Raw genomic sequence first — 24586 nt, 5'->3', positions numbered from 1 at the left:
TTTTATACAAACAAGATACATACATACATACATATATGTATATATATATGAATATAATCTTTACAAAGAGTAAGCTTTGTATGTCTATTAAGGATGCCTGTTGTTCATGTGATTGATTTCTACAAATTTCTGAATTTTTTTGTTATGGAAAAACTAATAATTAGATAGGATGGGAGAAATGAAGGTGATGATTATTCCAAGAAAACACTTCTTACATCTATATTTATGCCTCGTATTTTAATTTTCCAGGCAAAGTAAGATGGCTTTGTATTGGTAAGTGAAGGTAAAAAGCCAGACTCAGTCTAAACACCATTAGAACTGGGTATAGAATGTAGATTCTTCCCATATTAATAGTATCTTCTGCCACTCTTTATTCTCTTCAAACAAAAGAAGTAGTTTAAGCAAGGGTGATGCTGCGGCATGCTGCGTGGAATCATGGAGCTGTGTAGTCTCTAGAACTGCTTGCAATGCTGGTAATTTTTCGGACCTATTTGGGTGTTGCCAATTTATTAAAATGCCAAGTCTTTCGAATAGCTTAGACTTGTATCATTTATTATTGAATTGAAAACAGACATGATGCTTGGCTTCTACTTCCTACTGTTTGTACCTACAATGCAAATATGGAAGTTAAAAGATTGCTTTCACTATGAAGCCTTACTTTGTGATAGCAAATTGAAACAGTATTACTAAAGACATTTCTGATATTTGATATCTTATGCCTTTAAGATATAAAGTAACATATATATATATATATATATATATATATATATATATACAAACAGAAAAGAACTTGACTATTAAAGCTCATATTTTTTTTCTGAAGATATTTGAAAATCCCCATCTTAGTTATGGTTTCTTTTGCTATGAACAGACAGCATGACCAGTGCAACCCTGTTTTTTTTTCCGGAGCTGAGGACTGAACCCAGGGCCTTGTGCCTGCTAGGCAAGTGCTCTACCACTGAGCTAAATCCGCAACCCCCAAGGCAACTCTTAAAAGGACAACATTTAATTGGGACTGGCTTACAGATTCAGAGGTTCAGTCCATTATCATGAAGGAGCACGGCATCATTCAGGTAGGCGTGGTGCAGGAGGAGCTGAGAGTTCTACATCTTCACCTAAAGGCTGCTGGGAGAAAACTGGACCCCACTTAGAAGGAGCATCTCATTGCCCACCCCTATAGTGACACAGTTCCTCCATCAAGGCGACACCTACTCCAACAAAGTCACACCTCCTAATAGTGCCACATGCTGGGCCAAGCCTATTTAAACCACCTCAGTATATGAATTAAAATGCTAAAACTTCATGGACCAGTATGGTACTCAATGAACAGTAGACTGAAAATAAAAATTCTTGAAGTCCTGCATCTCAGACTTTGCAAACATAATGTGGTCTCTCTATGATATTTGCAATGCTAAAATCTAGTATTTCCTAACTGGTCGTTTTATAAATATGTCGATACTTGACACAGTTGATCACCAAGTTCTGGCTATTACAGATAAATAATCCTTTATCAGCTATAAAGTTACAAAATTTTTTTTAGAAAATATTATGGGGCTAGTGACTGGTCTTCTTCCCCTGAAGAAGCAATACTGAGGAACGCTAGATGGGTTGTATTCTGCACACAGAGTAGAATTATGTCGTTCTTCCAAAAATATTGTTCTACAAAAACTCTGAAGTGTCATGAATATTCATCAGCCATTTTTCAGACCAAAGGCTTTGAGTAATCCTCATATTTAAAGCAGTTTTCAAAGACTGATACTCTGTCTGGGCAGAGAATACATTTTAAGAAATGCCTTGCCAGTGAGAGTTTGAGAAAGGTTTGTGAGTACAACACTTACTTTTAGGTTGTTGTGATCTGGGGATAATTAGTTCAACCTAGTATGCAAATTAAATTATATATGCCTTATTTAGTTGTATATATTTTCTGCTCAAAGCAATGATGTAAATATAGTCATTACATCCATTCATCCATGAAGACTAGTAGAGTTTGAGGAAAGGAAGTGTTGGAGTGCAAGAAAGATTTCCTCAGATTTTTAGAGATAGTATCAGTCCATCCAGTACCTAATCCTCGGAGTCAGACTTGGAAGGCATAACCATGGAAGCTCTGCTGGCATCCTGGTCTTTTGTTCACTTCCTGTCCCTCACAGATTTCCTGATTGCTCTATGGGAATCCTGAACCCTTGGTTGTTACTGTGCTCAGTTAAATACAAAGAGTGTTACTAGATATTTGATTAATGTGTCTCCATAGACTTCTGCTCATTAAAGTGATAGCATACAGCCTGCAATAGCTAATACCATATAGAAAATTACTGTTTTTTTATATATTTGGTTGTGAGACATAAACTCTTTTCCCCACAGGGTCCTACCTTGCCTTAGTAGCTGTCCTCTGGATAAATAAGCCAACTTATAAATGCAATTGTCCCTCGTGATGACTGGTGAAATGTGGCAGAGGGAAGACTAATTTAGCATCTGTTCTTAGGGCAGTATTGCTGAACTCTGGTTTATTTAACTCATGCATCAGACCATACCTGTACATATTTCCTCATGATTTATTATTCATATGGAAAACTCTGAAGAGAGGTGGCTTTTATAAGAAGATAATTGAATATTTTATTTCAGTTCTAAAATGTGAGGAAGAACATTATGCAGATGATGTGTCTCCTCATTCTTTACAGAGGGAAACCCATTAAGTACCTGTCAGAAGTCCAGAACTAAGGACTCATCAATTATGTCTCATGGTCTGAGATTCTTGATCTATCCAATGTAATTTCTTCAACAAAGATTTGTAATTCATTTGATGCTTATTCTGCTCAGCCCAAAGGTGAGGCAAGAAATGAACCAAGAACAGAAAGAATGAAGATGGGGTAGAGGACAGGAGAGTGATTGACTTATACATGATAGTAGGGGCTACACCATGTTTGAAGATGTATGATCTATATTAAAGAAAGAATATGAACAGAATTGTACAATGTGGTGTTTTAAGAGTTTTTTTTAAATTATGTATATATGCATATGCCTGAGTGTGTTTTTATCCTGTAAGCATACTGAAGCCCGTAAGAATCCAAAAAGCAGAGGGAATTCCCTGAGTATGGATTTACAGCTGTAGGTCATGGTTATGGAACTTGGGTCCTCCCTAAGAACAGTAAATACTCTTAACTACTGAGCCATCTCTCTAGCCCCTACAGTCCATTTTTAAACAACAGGTTTAGCACTTAGAAAAGGAATCACTGTGATTTTATGTGGATGCTTTTCTTTACCTAATGGGTAATCTTGAAGCCTGAACCCAGAATTTGCACATGACAGGCAACAAAGGAAAGAAATACTGATAATTAGATTGATGCTTTGTTACTTCTGTAATTTGTGTGTTAGCTCTATTTAGAACCTGTTAGTAAACAGCTAACCTAAGGGGAAGAACAGGATGGCTGGAAGTTGAAAGATGGACCACACTCAAAATCAACTTGGCTGGAAAGATTTTATCTGATTGCATTTTTAGGGAATTTTTGCTCAACAATTATTTTACTTACATCTAATTATGCATAATACTTTTATTTTCAATTTTATATGTGGTTTTTAATAAATTACAATGCTCATTACTTCGTAATATTTGTTTTGGATTATTTAATATATGTTTTTAATAATTTGTAGTTTGACAGTCTTCTCTGAAATAGACAGGAACTATATAATAGATTTTCATTCATACTCCTTCTACTCCTTGAGTATATTGACAATTGCTTGTGTTATATGCTTTGTGAATTATTTCTGTATTGAAATGTCAAGCAAATTTCTTCTCTCTTATATTTGTGTGTTCTAAATTGTAGGATATCTGACTACAGCAATCTTAGGTCAAACCTTATTTAGATAATATAGGACTTGTCATAAATGTTTTCCCATAATGGGTAACAACTGTGATTTTATTGCAAGGCTGGAATAATCCTAATGTTGTCAAAGTTGTAGAACTGATGCATGTTTGCAGATTCTTCAGCACAGTCACTCCAAGAATCAGGCCTCCTTCTAAACTTGAGATGAGAAACATGAATGGTTAACTCAGTATGTTTATCAGACTTCTTTGCTGTATTTGTTCTAGATGAAAAATTTCTCTTTTGCATATGTATATATATATATATATAAATGCAAATTGCAAACACATATACAAAATCAAACTGCTTTTATTACTTTTCATTTCTAGGGTACTGACCAAGACTGCAACATAAACATAATCAGTACCTTAAAATTATCATCCAATTATTTCACCATGTATAGAACACATGAAAACGTTTTTGTGGCATTTGTTTCAGGATTTATTTTCATTTATCACTGAAGTAACAGATTCGATGAGAACCTGCACTTGATCAGTGTGATACTATTTGTATCTGTATCTGTATCATCTGTATCCATATCTGTATCTGCATCTGTGTCTGTATCATCTCTATCTGAACCTGTACCTACATCTTTATCATCTATATCTATAATCTACTATCTCTCTATATTAATGAGTGTTCTTTACAACTCTATTTTTTGTTAGCATAACATTTTCTAGAAGTTTGTTAATTGAACAGAAAATACCACTTGTGAGTAGGAAATTCAAGCATCACAGAGGAAATTCCCTGGGCTTTCTGCTTGTTACAGCATCAGTGAGAAGACAGAGCACTCACATGCATACTTACTTATCGCTATCAGCTGCGGGTTTTGAAGGGTCATAGATAGAAAGTACAAGAGGCTAGAATTCCTCACAAGTGCCCTAGAGAGATAGAAATAGGTAAAAGTGCATTTTTAGGAACTGCTGTTTAACGTTACACATTACCAACTGCTACAATATTTTTCAGTGAAGGAGCTTACAAAGGTCCACACTTGTTTAAAGGGAAGAAACAGATACCTTGCCACTCAAGATGTGGATCGCAAGAGGAAGGGATATGTATTTGTGTCCTCATCTTTAGAAAATCAACACTGCCAATGTACTAAAAGGTTAAACAACAAAGTGTATACCTTTTGTTTACATGTGTCCAGTGTGTCCCTCAAAAGTGACCAGATGCAGATCCTTGAATTCAGTTAGAGCGCACCAGGCAGATTCTTTTACTGCTGTCTACATGACCCCTGTGAAGTTAATTACTCACTAAAGACCTTATATCCACAAGTAGACACATTCTTGAGATGTTAAGCTTAAGACTTCCACACATGAATTACTTGGGTCAGCACAGCTCAACCCACAATGGCTATTAGTGTCCATATGTTAATAGAAAACACATTTTCTTCATAAATTACTGTTACAAAGGGGGTGTGTGTGTGTGTGTGTGTGTGTGTGTGTGTGTGTGTGTGTGTGTAGGGGAACTCGCTATGCAGCTCTGTAACTATACATCTATACATATACCCACATAGCCTGAACTGATTCCAACTCATGGACCTTCTGCCCCAGCCTGTGGAGTATTGGTTTTCAGTGCCACAGCAACTTTTTAAATGCTTGTTTCATGCTCAACATTTAAAAAACCAGTTTTCCAGGTTACATTTTCAGGTACAGGATTAATTTAGCCTTCCTTACTCATAATAGAGTATCTGAGTCATAGTAGTAAAGTATCTAATCATACAAAGGAAACTATTCACTTTTTCTTATGTTTTCCCATTTCTCATGAAGTTATAATTTTATTTTAGTATATTTTAAATTATGAAAATGTGTAAATAGAGATATTTAAAAGCTGAGACACAAAAACATGTAGTTTCAAGAAACAAATTTTATAATATATCTAATAACTGCCCAAAAGATTGTTACAAGATGAAGAGCTACTGCTGGGCTCCAATGCGGAACCCCAGTGTGAGAACCCAGTGTGAGCCCCGTGAGATAAACCTGCCTATATTCAACGCTGTCTTTTGTATTTCATAGTTGTGTCCTGGTATCCTGGATATACATATTTCCAGATCTATTTCTGTATATTTTTTCCCTATTCAGTTATTTCTTCAAAGTATTAATCATTTCAGAGTAATTTCTTCACATATTTTTGAAAACCATCAAACATATATTATTAAATAAGGTATTTGTAAAGTGATTCAAATTTTAAATGGCTCCCCAATCTATTTTGAAGATCTTCCATCAGGACTTCTGCTGATTCTTCTCCTCCACCTTCACAAGCTCTGTCTTGTTTTTATTACATATTTGGTCATAATGAAGGAAACGAGTAAATTGGCTCTGTTCCTGTGAACCTGGAATACACATGTTGATCCCTGTACGTCCCACTCTGGACTTGTCTCTCCCTTTCCAATGCACTCTCCTCTCTAGGGCTTGCAACTCTCAATGCCTCTCACGCTTTAATTGCAGAAGTGTTGCCTTGAGCTGTCAGCCCATCATGCCCCTGTCAGTATGCATTACCCATGCTGGCTGTAGAATGTAAAAGGCCAATCGTGTTGCATCTTCCTTTAATAATTGATCTCAATCCCTATTAACTTTGGGATCAAATTCTAATGTAGAGTCATTGATAAGGCTTTGCAGTCCTGACGACGCTTACACCTCCAGATTGCTCTCCGTTAATCTTTTTATGTCTTATCTAGGACAAGACTATGTTGAAGTACTTTTTTTAAAAAAAATTTCTCAATAGTAGAAGACATTTTCTCCCATCTCATTGCCTTTTTATACCCATTTCCCTGTGCTGGGCTGCCATCTTTTCTTTCTCTACATGTACCACTTCATTTTCTTATTCATTCAACAAATGTTTCTGAGGCTTTTGTCATACCTGAATTGCACCCAGTGGCAAAAATGAACAAGACAACTTTTTGAAACACTATTCTAACTTGTAAATGTTAGTTTGGGTGATTGTGCTTCCTGTATGTAGATTGTCTACCCAGTCAAACAAACAGAATCCATGAGGTCAAAAATTGACATGTGGTGAGGGCTAGAATTTACACTATGAGAACCTGTATTTCTGCATCTAGAAATTTGGTCATAAGAAACAAAGGTTGAGAGAATTATTTGAAGAACTGAGCATGGTGCTGGAACCTGTAACAACTTAGGGGATCAAAAGGATTATCAAGAGTTTGAGGTCATTTTCAATTATATAGGGTATTTGAGGCTAGGCTTTGTTACTTGAATTCCTGTCTATAAATAAGTAAATCTGAGGATACATACATATTACTCAATTGATTCAGAAAGCAAAAGTTCAGGGCTTGCAATTATAACCACTGTATTCTGATTATGGAGGAGTGGTGACAGATGAAATATGGGCACAGGTGGTTGTGCAGTTCATTTTTCTAAGTTAAAATCTATCATCCTTTGCCATAGGTCAATGCATGAAGCTCCTGCTTGCTCCATGTTCTCTGTACAATAATACCCTGGTGTGTACATCATTTTAAAGGGGAGAAGTTAGCTTTGTACCGGCCTTGGTCACTAGATGAAGCACAATGAGATTTGGAATGTCTCCTCAATGGTGTTTTTCCTGGCAAAGAACCAAATACAGAGTGGAAGGACATGTAAAAGAGGTTTTAGTGGCACAAAAGAAATGCTATTCCTTGGAACATCATGATGGGCACACAAGGGGAGAACCAAAACCCAGCTGTTCTGAGTCTTAGGCTGCTGGGAGCCTCTGGGTAAGGGCATGGAAACCTGCTCCCATTCAAATGTTCAAAAGATCCAAGGTCTTCAAAAATTTGCCCTTCTAGTGCCAACCACTTTCTCTTGCTGCTGATTTTAACAATATGATCAGTTAAAACCTATTATTGTGGCCTTAGATCGTTCGTGTGTGTGTGTGTGTGTGTGTGTGTGTGTGTGTGTTTGTGTGTGTGTTTGTGTGTGTACAAGTGTGCGTGCGTGTGTGTTAGCTTTTTACAAACTTTCTACCTCATAGACCTCTGAGCTTTGAGAGAAGTTATATAGATAACAGGATTATGGCTGAGTGCCCAAAGTCCCTCATTCTCTGTCTAGTTGTGAGTGTCTATATTAATTACCATCCACTACAGGAGAAAGCTTCCCTGTTGGGGGGTGTTGAGAGACACACAGAGATCAATATATTTATCAACTATTTTGGTATCTCCTAACTTTAGTTAACTTTTAATCAAATTTATACTACAAGATGAAAAACATGGACTGTTACTTATAAAACAAATTTTTATATTTGTGATAAATTTTAAAGTGTATTATCTTTATTAATGAATTATTGACATAGAGACAAATTTCTTAATCACTGTGATTCTCATTTTTTCTTTCATTATTTTATAGTTTCATTTTCTTTCAGAATTCAGCAACGTATCAATTATTTATTCTGAGCACATTTAAATTTTTATTATTTTAAGTAAAGTTTTGTATGATGCTGTTGTATCCAAAATACCAGACAAGTATTAATTTTTAAATATAGATTTCTGGGTACAACTAACATCCATTGTTTTGGAAAGTTCTTTAAGTGAAGAAAAGAATGTTTTATAGAAGTTAAATTTCTATAAAAATCATACTATTACACCCCATTAATACTGGGAATTTTTATGAACTTCAGTTTTATTCTGTCATTTAATCTATTGTTAAGATAAATTTTAATAAAAACTTTTGTTCCATTTACTGGTATTTATCTTATTCTGAAAATTTTTTACTTGAACTTTTGTAGGTGATAACATTCAAAATAATATACATTAGTAGACAATTTCAGTTCCTACATAGAAGAGCTTACATCATGATCAGTACAAAGTATCGACCTGCATTTTAAGTATGCATATCACATCACCAACTTCTAGTCATGTTCTCATACTCAGGACTAGTCCTGAGGTAATTCACAGTGTATTGTAAGCGAGGAGTGAAGACCACCGCCTTCAGTTGCTGACAGCTTCTCTTTGGGATCATACCCTTGGCTGACCTGCATCCCCGTGTTCTATCTGTGGTATCAATTCACTCTTCTGTATTCTGTTTCTCATTTGCTTTTCACTACCTTGAGTAAGAGGCTAATTTGTTCTTTCATCATTCAGTCCTTGAAATGAGTATTCATATCAATGAATAACAGCATTTACATTCAATTCAAACATCTTTTCATTTTTCTCAGTATTTGTTTCTTTCTCATACTTTCCTTTTTCCTGGCAATTTTCTCTTTAGATAATCTGCATTTGGAACACGCTGCACAGGTCCATCACTGGCTTGTGCTCAATAGCAGCTGCCTAATGACCAGTAATCATCAGACCCTGAAAATGTCCACACATGTGCTGATTTTGGTCTGAATTTGTCATTTGCACAGTGGAGTGTGGACTGAAGAGAAGTAGGGAAATTTATACTTTATACAATTTTAGATGAAACACCTTGCTAGCAGTATTTTGAGCAACATTGTTAGTGTGATTCATTTTACTTAACTAAAGAGATCAATAGTAATTTGTGTATATTAGAAACACATAAAATGAAGATTACATGCATATAGACTTAACTTAGTTATGAGGAACATATAGGTTAAACATATAATGTTACTGCGTTCTTACCTGAATAACTGTATGAGATAGAATTTGAAGATGACACATGACCGTTCTTAGAAACTGGAACCTTGATTTCCTCACACAAGAAGGAAGACAATTTCCATAACTATGTTGTCTGGTAATTGTGAGGAATTACTCTGGCAATGTGAGCTTCAGGAAGAAAACGTTTATTTAGCTCTAAAGATCTTGGTGCTGTCTACCATGACAAGGACAATCATAGCAGCTGGAGGCAGAAGTCATGCTGTATCCACAACCGGAAATCAGAAAGAAATGGATGAACTCCTATGTTCAGCTCACTTTCTCCTTTGCATGAAGTCCAGAACTCCAGTCATGGAATGGTGTTACCCATATGCACTGTGGGTCTTTCCCTTAGTTAACCTGATAAATGCAATTCCTTATGGGCATGCTCAGAGGCTTGTCTCCTACAGGGTTGGAGATCTTCTCAAATTTACAAGCGATGTAAAGATAAGCCCGCATTAATTTGTCAGTAGCTTATTTTCACACAGCATTATAAAAAAATAGAAAAACTGATTATTGAGTTCATTTCAAGACGAAGCATAGGAGATAGTAATTACAATTACTATCTACCCAGGCTGCTCCCTGGGCCACAATGCTTGGCTCCCTGAAACTTTTGATGGGAGTGCAGCCAAACTAAGACACTTATATTTGCCTTTGGAGACCCAAAAAAAGCAGAAGTTTGTTGAGTGCACCTAGTTTTGTAACCTACAGAATTTTGAGAAAACAGTGTTTTAAACAAAGTTTTATGGATTTGTTATGCAGTTATTTATTATTAATATACTATGAAAATAAAGGTCAGACTTGTAAAAATTAAAGTTTTTATGGATGTGAAAAAATTGAAACATTTGTTTGGAGGGAAGAAAAGAAAAGTGTTCGCTTGTATCTAATATGCAGAATTCAATCATAGGCATATACCAAAAGCAGTTGTATCTTCTAGATGCTTTTCTACACTAAATATCTATGCGGAACTATTCAAAAAGTAAGAGGATATTTATAGCCAATAGAAATACCTCAAACTTGCAATAATATGTCTATTATCATTGAATGATAAAAATAATTTATTTTCTTTATCAAAAGGAAAGCCACATTGCCACCACAATAAGCCATCAGTGCATTTTTTGGATGGTTCTTATAAATGCACATGGACAAGTAAGCCATCCTTTTAAAGAATGATAACAAAGTGTATGACCCCACTGTAGAAAAATCAGACACGCAAGTGCTTCATGGAAACATTATGATAAGGGCAGATGAGCTTTGGGGATCAGCCTACACAAAGAAGGGCACCACAGGAATGTAGTCTCATGGTAATGCATGAGTTCTTTGATCTTGGCCTTGACTTCCTTGTAGAGACTGGTGAACTACATGCACCATGGCATACAATTCTTATTTGCCATTTGACAAATAACTTTTCAGCTGCTGAATGTTAGAATACTTCTTCTTCCACTGTGGCAATAAAGCTAAGTGAAATTGATCAGGGTTGTTCATCTATCTAGAGGAAAATCCAAGGGTAATTTAATATCAATGTTTTTGTTGAAATTCTTCCTGAACTTGACTGAAAACATAAACATGGAATAAGGAACGCAACATGCGCTGAGGAATTTTTAAGTCTACAATTCTTTGTTTTCACACTGCAGTTTGCCGAGAAGATTCCTGCCAGTCTGTAATGTCCTGTGCAGCTGTCCTTCTTAGCCCAGTGGACCCAGCAAAGGAAATGAATATGGATATGCTAGAAGAACCAAAATGTCCCGAGCCTTCCAAACAGTAAGTCGTCATTTAAGGTTCCAGGTGCCGGGATATCATCCAAGGGATGCAAAGTGGAGAGAGCTTCCCAGACATCCAGCATATGATAAAAGTGGCAGAGTATGGATATGTAGACATTTGGTTTGTTCACGATTATTATTTTTCAACAAATCACTACTGTTGCTGTAAAATTATTTAAAAAAATGCTGTCTTTTATCCCGCACTAGGTCTGGCACCACAGTGCCCCAAGATAGCTGGTGAATATCTTCATCTCAGTCAGCAAAGCCTCTCACCCACTTTGCTCCATCCCACATCACACTGCCGATGGCTTTTCTCTGAGCCTGGCAGCAACCTCTCTACCCATCCAGTTCCCAAGGCAGGTTGCTACCATGACAGAAATATACATCCCAATTCCATGGAGGCCTAATGTCTCCAGCCACCACATACTCTCTTGAACTTAAATCGACACATGAAAGAACACACAACAAATAACCTCTGATCCAACTGATAAGAAATAATTGCCCACCTAGTCATACAAAGCCCTGTACACATCCATCCCTTAAGAATATTCATAACAACATGTAAATGTGCAGCGAGGGATCTTAACATCCACCTCCATGTTCTCTTGGCTGCCTCTCCCTCCTGTCTCCTCCCCTCTCTAAAACTTTTCTCCTGCCCATCCTTCCTTCTCGTCCAATGACAGGCCTTGTTCTGTCTTGTACCTGCCTTTCACCCATGTAATGACATCATCCACACACTACTATCTATTGCCTTGGTTGTCTGGCCTGTGTCATTTAAGTTTTATTTTGTGTCCTATTTTAGGCCATGGGTCAACAAACTGAGAAGTTGACAGTGTGTGTATACACACTAGTCCTGGATTAATTATTTCAGAGTAGTAGGGTTGTAGTCTGAAATGGTATCAGTTTGTTTTTTTGTTTGTTTACTCATTTTCTATGTAAATGTGTATCTATTTGTATATTTTTGAATAGGAGTCTGCAGAGACAGAAAGGGTGTGTTTGAGCCCCTAGTGGTTGGCAGCTGCAGACATGGATGTTGGAAAATAAGCCTAGGTCCTCTGAAGAGAAAGCACTTATAACTGCTGAGGCTTCTCTCCACATCTGAAGTCAGTTCTTAATATAAACTTAGTTTAAAGTTGGTTTGATTTCATAAGAAATGCAAATTACTATTTTACAAATTTCAGTAAATTATCACATACTAAATTTTAGACTATGGAAGTTTGCTGTGGCAAACCATGATATTACCAAGTAAGAAATATAGAGGTTTGCTAACTATTGGTTTTGTTGCCTTCCTTGATATGTATTCTGGTTGTCATGGACACATTTATTTTGAGAAAATTTGTCAAGGTAAAATGTGATGATATAGAAACACATTTTCCCAAGTATATGTACATGATTAAAAAGAATATTTAAAGGATACAATCATGTAATTACAGTTTATCTGTTTTTTACTTAACAAGTATACAGTCATAAATTTAAGTCACAGCCATTTCTGATAAAATATTCAATCAAAAAGGGAAACTTTGGTGCTACTTTTCCAGAAAACATAAGACTATGCCAGATATAATGTCTCTGAAGAACATGTGACATGTGATATATATTGTACTATGTGACTACATGAAGCAGGCAATTGGTGTATGTGCTCATAAAATATGTAATGTGTGATGATATATGATCTGTGATGCTATGTGTTATGTGACTTGAAGATACGGAATACAAAGTGGTATGTGGTGGTATATAATGTATGCTGCTCTGTGGTGCTAGTGAAATGGAGAGATATAGCCTGATATGTGCTGGTGTGTGATATGTTATGTGATGATACATGATATATGATATATGGTATTAAATGATATGCGGTGCTATGTAATACATGTGATATGTAGTGATGTGTACTATATGGTGTTACATGATATGTAGTAATGTGTGACATGTGATGTGTGATATGTAGTGATATATGATATGTGGCGATATGTTACATGTGGTGATTTGTTGCACTATGTATTTTGTGATGGTGTGTGATGTATGATGTCCGTATTGTCTTATGATGTCCGTATTGTCTTTGTTTATTAGTGAACTATCATATTCATGAGGGAAGGAGTCTTGGCTCATCCTAAAGAGAACTGCTCCTTGCCCTGGTTGGTGTTTGCTTACCTTTGGCCTATCTTTCTACCCGATGATATACTCCCAAAGCAGTGTCCTACAACACTGTCCTATTTGATACTCTTCGTGAAATCAATTAGGAAAATCTCTTAATGTTGCATTCAATAATACTGAATCAAATGGAGCAATGCATGTATTTGATTGCATGAAGATATTCACTATTAATATTCTCATTATAGAGAAAAGAAATACCAAGCAATTCAGAATGTGGTGATTGTAATTCAGTGTTAATGCAATCTGAAAGTGAAAACCATTTAGCTGCACCTAATGGAGTTTAAGTTTTAGGATCCAATAGTCATTCTTTGTCTAATAGAAAGAAAATTACATCTCATATTTGCCTACTAAGTTACGTTTGAGAGCTCAGATGTACTCTCATACAGTGTGTTTGCAAGTTTACATAAGTCCCCGTTAACTTGGATCTTAAACTTTTTAGATTTTTCATAGACTTAGAAGAAAGCTGGTTAATAGAGTTAGGAACATGTATCCCTTTCCCCTTTGTCTTTAGCTGCTTCATAAACAGGCTTATTTCAAATTCTGGTATGTGTGTGTGTCTGTGTGTGTGTCTGTGTGTGTGTGTGTGTGTGTGTGTGTGTGTGTGTGTCTGTTTTTAAGCAGCAGTATGTGTGTGTTATTAGGCAACAGTAACACCCTTTAGTTTCTGTTGTGCCTCTGTTGTCTTAGGATCTACATTCCCATTTAAATGCTCTCTGCCATTGTTATGTATTAACTCACATAAATTTCACTGGTGTAATTTTTTGCATCATAAGACTGATCAAATCTGTTTTGGTTTTGTACATTTATCTGTCTATGCTTCTATTTCTCCGTCTGTTAATTATGGTGACACCTTGACCCTCACTGTGAGGCTATGAATTTATTACACCAGAAGAAGATAGTTTTTGTGTCCCTGCCTCAGTATCATTTGTTAGCATTATGGATGACCTTGTATGTAGGTGTCTAATGCTTAAAGCTGCTGTCAAGACATCTCTCTAGGTATCTTACCAGAATCTTCAGTTGTGTCAAAAGCAAAGTAGTGATGAACTTTTACTCTGTTTAAGTTATATATCTAACCTCATTTACATAAACTTCAGGATTTTTTTAAATCTAAGCTTTCCTTCATTATAACATATCTTCAGTACGACTATTTTTAATTCATTAATGTTTTTTTATCATATCTGTAAGGATTGAGCTGATGCAGAAGGCATGAGTATCTCATATGTTTTGCTAATACAAATCATCAGTTGTGATTCCAAGCAAGCTATTCAGATATTTTCTGTCATGTATTTCCCCTTTCGATCTATGAAGTTATCTATCAATTCACAATATATGTCCTGTATACCATGTGTCATTATTTTCAAAATGAATTGGTGTAAGTTGATGGATAAGCACAATATAAATGCAAGATTATTAACTGAAAATTAGTGATTGCCAGTGAGAGACTCTCAAAACAAAATGGCTTCAGGACAGTAATGGTGACTGGCTTATGCTATTAGTGTGTAGTGGGTAGAAATTTCTGATATATTAGGGTGGGACTTCAAATGGAGCTGCCAAAGATCGTTTCATCTCCTTCTATCCATATCACTAGCCTGTCTACAGCTCTCACTTTCTAGGACTTTCATCTCTCAAATGTTTACAAAGTCTTAGCAAAGGCCAAAGCAGATGTTCATTTTTCCAACACATCCAGTAGAGAGGGACAGTTTCTCTTACATGAAGGTAAGTGCAGATTTGAGTGCCACTAGCTTGGATTGCTCAAACACAATATTGGACATAATCATATTTATGCATTGAATTCTATGTGAAGCCTGGGAGACTCAGTTGTATCGAGAAAAAGAAGCATACTTGAAATTATGAAAATATTGGTAAATGAAAGCAAAAGTAGGGAACAAAATTTAAAGTAATGTATACATATAGAATTCAAAGTAATAGTGCAGCTTAATTTAGTTTGCAATTTCATTTTGGATAGTAGAATTTTTATTTATTATATTAAATTAAAAATTACCAAAATATTTAAGTACAACATGTAAACAACATCTTTTTGTTTTTCAACAAATTTTACTGACCTATCGTATTTCATCTTATTTGTTCTAGTTGTGCTACTGGTAAGCAATGTATAAAATTTCCTTCTTCTTGATTTACATGTTTTATTATTATTTATCTCATTGGACAAGGCCTGAAGAGAAACACACAAACAAACAAACAAACACACACTCACACACACACACACACACACACTTTGTAATTATTTTTCCAGTAAATATATTCGCTAAGAACCCTTGTCACATATTTTAGAGATAAGACCGCTAGAGCCAGTTAATACATTTTTATTTTCCATAAATGAAAAATATGCAGAAATATTAGCTTGCAGTATCATAATGAACCACCACCTCCGTTCTGTCATCTAAGAAGGGAGTCTTGCATGTCTTGTATCACTTCTAATTCTGGTAGGATTATTGCTTTAAGTACTTCATCCTCCTGACCGTGCAGGCTTCTCATATAAATTCATACACTTCGGAATCTCTGAGACAGTATTATAGTGACATAATTTAAAACTCAGAAAGTCTTTTGCTAGGCAGAACTGGAACGATTTTTCTTTATAGAAGGGCTTCATAGTATTTAAAGTTATAAATAAGAAAGAGGTTTTAAGAGAATATCTTTTAACAACATTATAAGCTAAGTGGATTTTAGAAATGTCCTATCTGGTAAATAACACTGTAAAGCCAACGTATATTTCCTGTCTGGTATGAGGATAGTTTCTGTACAGTTTTTTGTTTCACATTGGCCTGGTTTGTTAATGTATCAGTATAAATCAATGCGAAACAATTCTGAATATTGACCCTAATTATTGTCAATATTTTATTACATAAACTTGTAAGATGTGAAACATTTCATGGCCATGGTCCTTATATACCCAATCCCAGTCAGGAGCAAATGTGATTAGGACTTCCTGTTTAGAGCAAAATGACAGGAAGAGGCTGTCCCTTAAAAAAAAAAAAAAAAAAAAAAAAAAAAAAAGCAAGGTATACTTTTTTTGTATTGTATTAGGAGAGTTCCGAGGGTTGTTTTTTGTCTATAGGTATCCTTATGCAAATAAAGCTGTGAGTTTAATTTTGTTTTTTGACCTTATATGTATCTCAACAGACTACAGGCATAAATTTGCTAGAAAATAGAAAAATCAACCTGGGCAAGTGTCTCACACCTGTCAGCTCAGCACAACAAACAAACAAACAAAAAACTGCTGAGCTTGAAATCAGTTTAGGGGCACCCCGTCTCAAAATGAAAAAGTCTGTAATCTAAATAGTACACAGTGTTTAAATATTCAATTCCATAGAAAACTGAGTTTGAAGCTTAAAAATGAAACTATTTATATTCACCTAAAATCATAATATAAGCCTGGGGAATCTTGTGGAAGAAATAGAAGGAAGGAGTGAGGGACCTGGAGGACACAGGGACTCCATAACAAAAACAGGAGAGAGAGTCAACTAAACTGGAACCTTGGGGGCTTCCAGAGACTGAACCAAAACCAAAGAGCATACATGGGCTGGGCCGAGGTCCATCCTACCACAACCCTCATACATGTATAGTAGATATGCAGCTTTGTCTTCATGAGACTCCCTCTAAAACTGGAGTGTGTGTGTGTGTGTGGAGGGGGACGCTGTTTCTGACTTTGTTGCCTGCCTGTAGATCTTTCACTCCCTAACTCCCTGTCTTGTCTGTCCTCAGTGGGAGAGGATGTGCCTAGTCCTGCAGTGGCTTGATGTGCCAGGCTGGGTTGTTACCTAGGGGTATCCTACCCATTCTCAGAGGAGAAGGAGAGAGGGGAGGGATAATGTGACAAGGGGGAGAAGAGGGGAGGGTTTGGGATCCTTGTGTAAAGTGAATAAATAAAATATATAAAATAAATCACAGCATCAAATGAATGCTCACATTGACAGCCATGCACCCCTTGTTATTCAAAACTGCATGTGGGCTCAATAAGCAGCACGCTAGAGAGCACTTTCTGAAATGGACATAATATTCAAGCTCTGAGGAGAATGAAGTCACCCACTGTTGGCCCTGGGCTTGACTTTGTGCTCTGTTAGAAATCTCCTTGTTACAAAAACTGATATTCACACATGCTCTGACTGCGTGTTTGAAGTGAAAAACCTTGTAGCCATTGTAAAGTTGGATATACAGGGAAAGAAAAAGTAAATAATGGTATTAATTCTCTGTGATTTCCATTCTTTAATTTTATACACCAAAACTTTTATATCCAGAGGTCATGGTTTATGGCTATGTTTGTGGAAATGCAGCATTACTTAACTATGTGATCAAGTCTCTGGGCCAAGGCCACCTCTTTTCTTTCTTTTCTTTTTTTTTTTTTTTTTGCTGACTTTGGGAAGCTCCACTGAACTTCTTGGAAAGAGTATGAAGTTCTTGCTGTTCAACACAGAGGTCTGGTTTGTAAAGCCTGACCCAAACCTACATGTTTTATTTTTTAAAGCTCCCTTCTAACATCATCCATAATGTTGATTCATAAGGTGCTGGTGGGAATCATCAAAGAGTTGTATCATTAGCCTATTTCCCCAATTATCATTTTAGAGATATAGTTATTTGTGCTTATAGATAGAGTAGACTTCCTAGCTCAATTGTTAGTACCTGTTTTGTTATTAGCACTGTGCTTCTGTGTGGAGACTTTGTGCTGATAAACTACTGTTACTGATAAACTTTTGTTCATCTGATCAAGTGTTGATAAATAGTTGTGCTAATAAACTGGTGAAATAACCAGAAAGATAGACACTGATCCTTTAATTTTAACAAAAAATTCAAGATTACAGTTGTGTCTGCAGTTGTAGGGTAGAAGTATATTTTGCTGTAAGAGCTCATGGTAAGGAATAATAAAGTGACCAGGGGAAATTTCTCTTAGAAAGGGATGTTTTAGCTAAGATTTAAATGATCTTATTTACGGAAGTAAAAGAGCAAAGAAAGAATGTTCTAGCAGAGATAAAGTTTGATTACATGTTTTGCAGTCAAAACGTGGAAAAATTAACAAAAGGGTGATGGGGACATAGGGAAGGCAAGATGTATAAGAGAGCCCAGCAGAATCCTCAGACAGAGCCTGTGAAAGCCCTCCATTTGTCATGGATAACACACTGGAAGTGACTGAATTGCTGGAGTGCAGGAGTTCACATGTAATAAACAATGTTCCTTCCCCAAACCTGGTTTAGTGATTCTATTCATCTAAATTTAGGTGTGGCGACTACATTGATGTAGTGACAATTTTTGGAATTTTAGTTTCTACAAAAACACAGAAACATAAGAAACTGTTTTTGTTATAATTCCAGGTATTTGCTGTGAGGCTGCTTTGGAATGTCCAAAGACGTTGACTATGATTTGTCTAGTGCTCTAGTGGAACCATGGTTTTTGCCAGCTGAAGATAGTTTCTGTTATTGTGTGATGTTTGGAATTCTGGGAAGTTTTAAAAGCATATATAAATTCTAGGGTACCAAGAGGCAAGTGAATGGTTGATTTTTTAGGGAAGTTGGTTGTTAATAGTAGTGTTGAGTCAAAGAAGAAACAACAGGAATGAATTCGATATAGCGATTTTCCTAAAACCTCTCTCCCTCCCTTGTTTCTCTCCTATTTAGTGCTAGAAGGTGAAACCAGGAGTAAAGGGTAGGAATAAAGAAGAACCTGCATAAGAGCAAAGGCTTTAGACAGGCACCATAGACATTGACAAATTCTATGCACCATGGCTTTCCCTCTGTTTCAGAGAGCTAGCAAAATGTCCTCCCCACACCACTTAAGGCAGATTTCAGAGTCTGGCCACTGTGGTGATTGACAGAACCATTCACTAGACTATTTCCCTTGAAGAACAGAATGAAAGATACCTTTATCAGCCAAAGCTAATTGAATCTTATTATTAAACAGAGTATCAATGGGTTGTAGATAAGATATTATTTTGTTACAATTTGGTCCAATGTTTAAATCCATAATAGTGTGGCCATCTTAATGATAAATAGTGGACATATTCTCACAGTGTTAGTAAATATGATAAATATCACTTTATAAATGAGTCACACATGGGATTCACAAACCCATACTTTGGATAAAACTTCTCTTTCAATCTCAGGGAAAAATTTCATTGGAAATTCACAACAGAACTTCCTGCCAAGTTCGTCATATAAGTCCCACGACTCTTCAGAACAATTTCTTTCACTTACCCTCCATCACTCAGTGCACTAAAATTTTCTTCTATGACTAAAGCTCAACAGTAAGGGATGCAGAGCATTATTAGGACTGTGCATGCCCTTCCCCATGTGAGCGTTTCAGAAGAATCATCAACATGTTTTATTTCCTTAGCCCATGCATAGAAGCATTTGTCAGAAAGATAAAGGAAGAGATTTCCTCAGAGAGAGTCCTCACCCCAATGCGACTCTCTATTCAAGTTTCGGAAGGAAGCTGTTGGAAAGAGGCTTTTTCTAATCAGAGCTCATAGAAATTTCAGGAGGATCAGTTTCCTATTTCTTGGCAGCAGGAAACACAAAAGGCAGATGCTAATTTCCTGCCTGGCTGCCTGAAGCTGGCCTGACTGATCTGAAGAGGGAGAAAGGCTTAGTCCCTAACAAAGCAGTTTCCTGAGTGTCAGAGTCCACTAGTGAGGACACTGACCAATGTGAAGAAGGTAGAGGACAAGGAAGCACAAGGCTGAGGCTTCTTGGGCTTATTGCTAGGGCATCATAATATGCTGGTTAGAAAAAAATCTTAAAGGCCCATTCTGTGTGCATTTGTTCTAAGATACATTGCTTTAAAACATCTTTTCTGAACTGAGCCTCTCTCCCCTCCACCAAAACAGAAGCTAAGGAAGTTAATTCTCCTTATCCTGGCTGAGGCCTTAGAAGGAAAGCTTGATAATTGGTTTTGTCTTAAGTACGTGCTATTGTTCCATAAAAGCAATTCTTCTGAATTATATTAGCAAGCCTCTTGGCAGCCAGATCTGACCCTTTTCATCAATATCTTTAAATGAGTTAGGTTCTTACCCTTGGGCTGGTCATTTGAGAAGACTGTTTTTCATCCCTTCTCCAGCTGTGCTACTTTACTCATCTCAAAGGCTGAAGAAAGTCAGGGTTTCCACCAACCAATAGGAGATTCCTCCGCCAAGGACTGTATCCCATATTTCCCCAGTAAGGTACCTTGCAGTTCACCTTCACTCACTCAGTGACCTGACAGTCACTAGTAATGGATGGATCTTAGAAGGACTTCTGGGTCATTTAAACTCAGGTCTTCTAGTCAAGCTGTGTGTGGAGACAGCAAGGTGGAAGGGAAATGGAGACAGGTTTTGATTTTTTGGCCAATTCCATTTTTTTTGCTAGTAACCTGTGAGAGTACAGGTGACCACTATCCCTCTCCACATGTCATAGGCTTTTGATTACCTTATTGCAAGATATGATCTCATTCTCATGTAGTTTATACCTTTTGAAGGCAGTAAAGTTGACTTGTGGATGACTCTGAGGTCAGTGTTTTCCATACACTGCAGAACTGATAGACATATGGATTCACGGAGACTGTGGCTACACAAATGATCTGCACAGGTTCAAGTCAGACAAAACCCCAGCTCTGCAAAGGGAAGTGGGCACAAAGTCCACCTCTAACTCTAAACTTACCGCAACTGGTGCTTGGCAGGGAAAATCAGGTTTCTCCAATGGGTGTCACTGGGTTTATCAACCACATTCCAGGACAGATCACATGCCCAGGAGGAGTTAACTCCATGGTGTTAGTTTGCTTGGTAGTTTTTTTCTTTTTTCTTTTTCATCTTGTTTTGACAATTTTGTTATGTTCATTTTGTTCTTTTGATTACACACACACACACACACACACACACACACACACACACACACGCACACACACACACACGCACTCACGCACCCATACACACACGCACACACGCACACGCATATGACATTAAGTTAGGTAGATAGAAGGAGCGGTGGATCTGAGAATAGTTGAGGGTATCATCCAAAATAAAACTGAAAAAATCCAGTGTTACTCAAGGAGATTTTAATGGAACAAAGACAAGAATTATCAAAAGAGCACTCCTGAGAGAAGCTTGTCTCTTGATTGATAGAATTGTTATTTTGTCTTCCCGTGGTTTATTGCTCTTTAGTAAGTCACAGTATCTGCTCCCTTGTGCAGTCAGTCTGTCAAGTCAAGAACTCCTACTGTCATGTCATGTCTGCTCTGACAGGCCTTCTTTGTACACTGAGCGTGTAAGTGCTATTTTTCAGATGACTTGGGGCCACTTGATAAGATGACTGAAGTGTTTCAGTTCTCTTTATGAGGTAATATAAATACAGATTGAACAGTGCAAGATTGCAAGTGCTGTACATGTTGTGCCTATGTATGTATACAGGCACACAGCCGGCTCTCAGTTACCCCTGCTAGCACTTTACAGGGAATTCTGTTTTCAGACAAGTGTGTATTTTATTTAAAGGTATCCTTTCACAGTGTAAATAATAGTATAAATCTTTTAGTAATAGCACAGAGTTATATTATCAGGCAAGCAGGCAAAACTAAAACATTATCATTTGCATGTCACAGGTATGCAGAATTGTATGGCAAAATTGCACTGGACACAAAGAAAGAAACCATTACAAAAAACAGATGCAGTGTCATTTGTAAAATTGTGGTGAGCAGGTGTATAATTCTAGAAAAACATAGAAATTCATAATGTATTATATTTGTTATTTTACACATTTCTTCAATGTTTCTATAAAAATGTGTTTATATGCTGATTTTTTAAAACAGTGTTATTCTTGTGCACTTGCATATGAATATGTCTGTGTATTTGGGTCTGTGTATGTACATGTCTCTGTGTGTGGGTGTGTGTATATGTGTGACTGTATGCTTGTGCATGTGTGGCTGTGTGTGCATATCTATGCATCTGTAGGCATGCGTATATGTACATGACTGTGTCTGTATGGATATGTGAACATACATGATTTGTGTGGCGGTGTTTATGTATGTGCATGTATGTCCACGATGAAGCCAGAGGTCAACCTCGAGTACTGTTGCTCAGGGGCCAGCCACCACAGACTGTAGTTTTTGATCGATAATTTCATATACATGTATGATTTATTTTGATCACATTCTCCCATTACCTTTTATTATCCCCTCCCACTTGTGTCGATATCCTTCTTTCCATCTGTATGCCTTTCGAGTGCCATATCCATCTTTAGACTGGTCCTTTTCCCATCCTTAGTCAGAGGAACTTGTGTTTGTATGCAGTGGATTAAAGTTAGTACAGTGTGTTCAGAATAAATTAATGATGGTTTTCAGTCCTGAATGGGAAGTCTATATCACACTTTCCCAAACCCAGGAAGCATTGCTGATGAGGGAGGCTATGGAAAGACAGTAAGGGATGATAGATTAGAAGGGAGCACAACGGCGTATTAGTTGTGCTCATGAGTAGTCAGCAGCTGTGGCTGCTTCTGCCTTTTTTATTGAGGTAATGTTTCTCTCTGTGACCTGAGACCCGCTGATTCGTCTAGACTAGCTGTACAGAATGTTCCAGAGATCTTGCCTCCATCTTCCCAGTGCCTCAATTGGAAACATAAGTCATCATCCAAGCTTTTTATCTGGGCACTGAGAACTGACGTCTGATCTTCATATTTTTAGCTTTGTTGACTAAACTCTCTCCCTGGTTCACATAGTACCTTTTTACATGTACTAAATTAAGGTCTATTTATAGCATATTTGTCCTGGGTTATTGTTTTGTCCAAGGGTGCTTTTGATAACAAGTTGTATATAACTAAAAATAACTGAGAACTGATCACTTTCTATTTATATTTGAGGTGGAATGCATTTTTTGTCTAGAAGGATGAACGAACTCCAGTGGCTGAAAATAAGTATGATGAATGCTCTTCTATTGTAAAGAGTTCATTACTAACATAGCAACTCTTTGAAGAATTCACAGACGAAGATGGAATTTAAGCAGTAATTTTGTTGTATGAGGTTGGAAAGAAATTTTTCAAAATCAGGAAGGGCAGCAACTAATTAGCTTGACTTATAGCAGGGATCTCTGTTTTCCTGAAGGACAAATGCCTATCAACACAACTTATGAAAGCAAAGTGACTTATAGTTCCATTTGTTCCATAGAAGGAATCTACAATAAATACTAATATTTTCACATCTATTTGAATTAAGAATCCCACAAGGCTGAGGCAACTTGTATTCAAATTGACTACTTGGTACTCAAATAACATCTAAAACACATCTAAATAAGGTGTTATGGAGCACATTAGACAGGATGTTATTGATCTACATTCTTCATTGTTACTCAGTAGAAACCATGAACAGAGCTATTCCGATCCGATTTTTCCTATCTATATTTTTTGTCTGAGTCAATCTCTTTAATATTTTTCTTAGTACAAAATTCTTCTTTTGGCCTATCCCTAATATTTTTATTGATTATTTTATTTATTTACATTTCAAATGTTATTCCCCTTCCCATTTTCCCCTCCCTTCCTCCCTACCCCTGCCTCCTTGAGGGTGCTCTCTCACCCTTCTACCCACTCCTGCCTCAGTGGCTTAGCATTCCCCTATCCTGGGTCATCAAACCTCCAACAAACCAAGAGGCCCCCCTCCCAGTAATGCCACATAAGGCAATCCTCTGCTGCATATCCAGCTGGAGCTATGGGTATCCCTTGTGTAGCCTTTGGTTGGTGGTTTAATTCCTGAGAGCTTTGGGGGTCTGCTTGGTTGATATTGTTGTTCTTCCTATGAGGTTGCAAACCCCTTCAGCTCCTATACTCCTTGCCCTAACTTCCCCACTGGGGTTCCTGTACTCAGTCCAATGTTTGGCTGTGTACATTCGCATCTGTATTGGTCCTGCTTTGACAGAGATTCCCCAAGACTCATGTCAGTAACCACTTCTTGGCATCAGCAATAGTGTGTGGGTTTGGTATCAGCAGTATATGCTTGTTATATTACCTATTTCAAAGTTTAGCATTTTTTGGTTGCACAGTTTATGGAAGTTGTTATGTGCTACCTTCAGCTTTACAGATAGATTCTTGCTCATTTAATATCTGTGTTAATTGTGACAGTAACTGCAGTAATTTTTCACAGGTTACAGTGTATGAAATGAGGACATAGAAACAGGCACTAACTTGTTCAAGATGACTCTGTAAGATGGATAAATTGTACTTTCTTTTCATAATCTTATTTTCCCTAATCTTAAATTTGACTCTCTCTCTCTCTCT

At 36.9% G+C, this 24586-nt stretch overlaps 1 protein-coding gene across 2 annotated transcripts in view; it reads left to right on the top strand.

Moving 5' to 3' along the window:
- Ccser1 (coiled-coil serine rich protein 1) overlaps positions 1–24586 on the top strand; it is a 1322544-nt gene that overhangs the window by 416805 nt on the left and 881153 nt on the right. For both annotated transcript variants that reach the window (XM_032906396.1, XM_032906397.1), the window contains exon 5: positions 11073–11199. In XM_032906396.1, the coding sequence (XP_032762287.1) occupies positions 11073–11199 (127 nt within the window). The remainder of the gene's footprint in view (positions 1–11072; positions 11200–24586) is intronic.

Source organism: Rattus rattus, chromosome 6, assembly GCF_011064425.1.
Source record: "Rattus rattus isolate New Zealand chromosome 6, Rrattus_CSIRO_v1, whole genome shotgun sequence".
NCBI lineage: Eukaryota > Metazoa > Chordata > Mammalia > Rodentia > Muridae > Rattus > Rattus rattus.
This window is presented reverse-complemented; position numbering and strand designations above follow the sequence as displayed.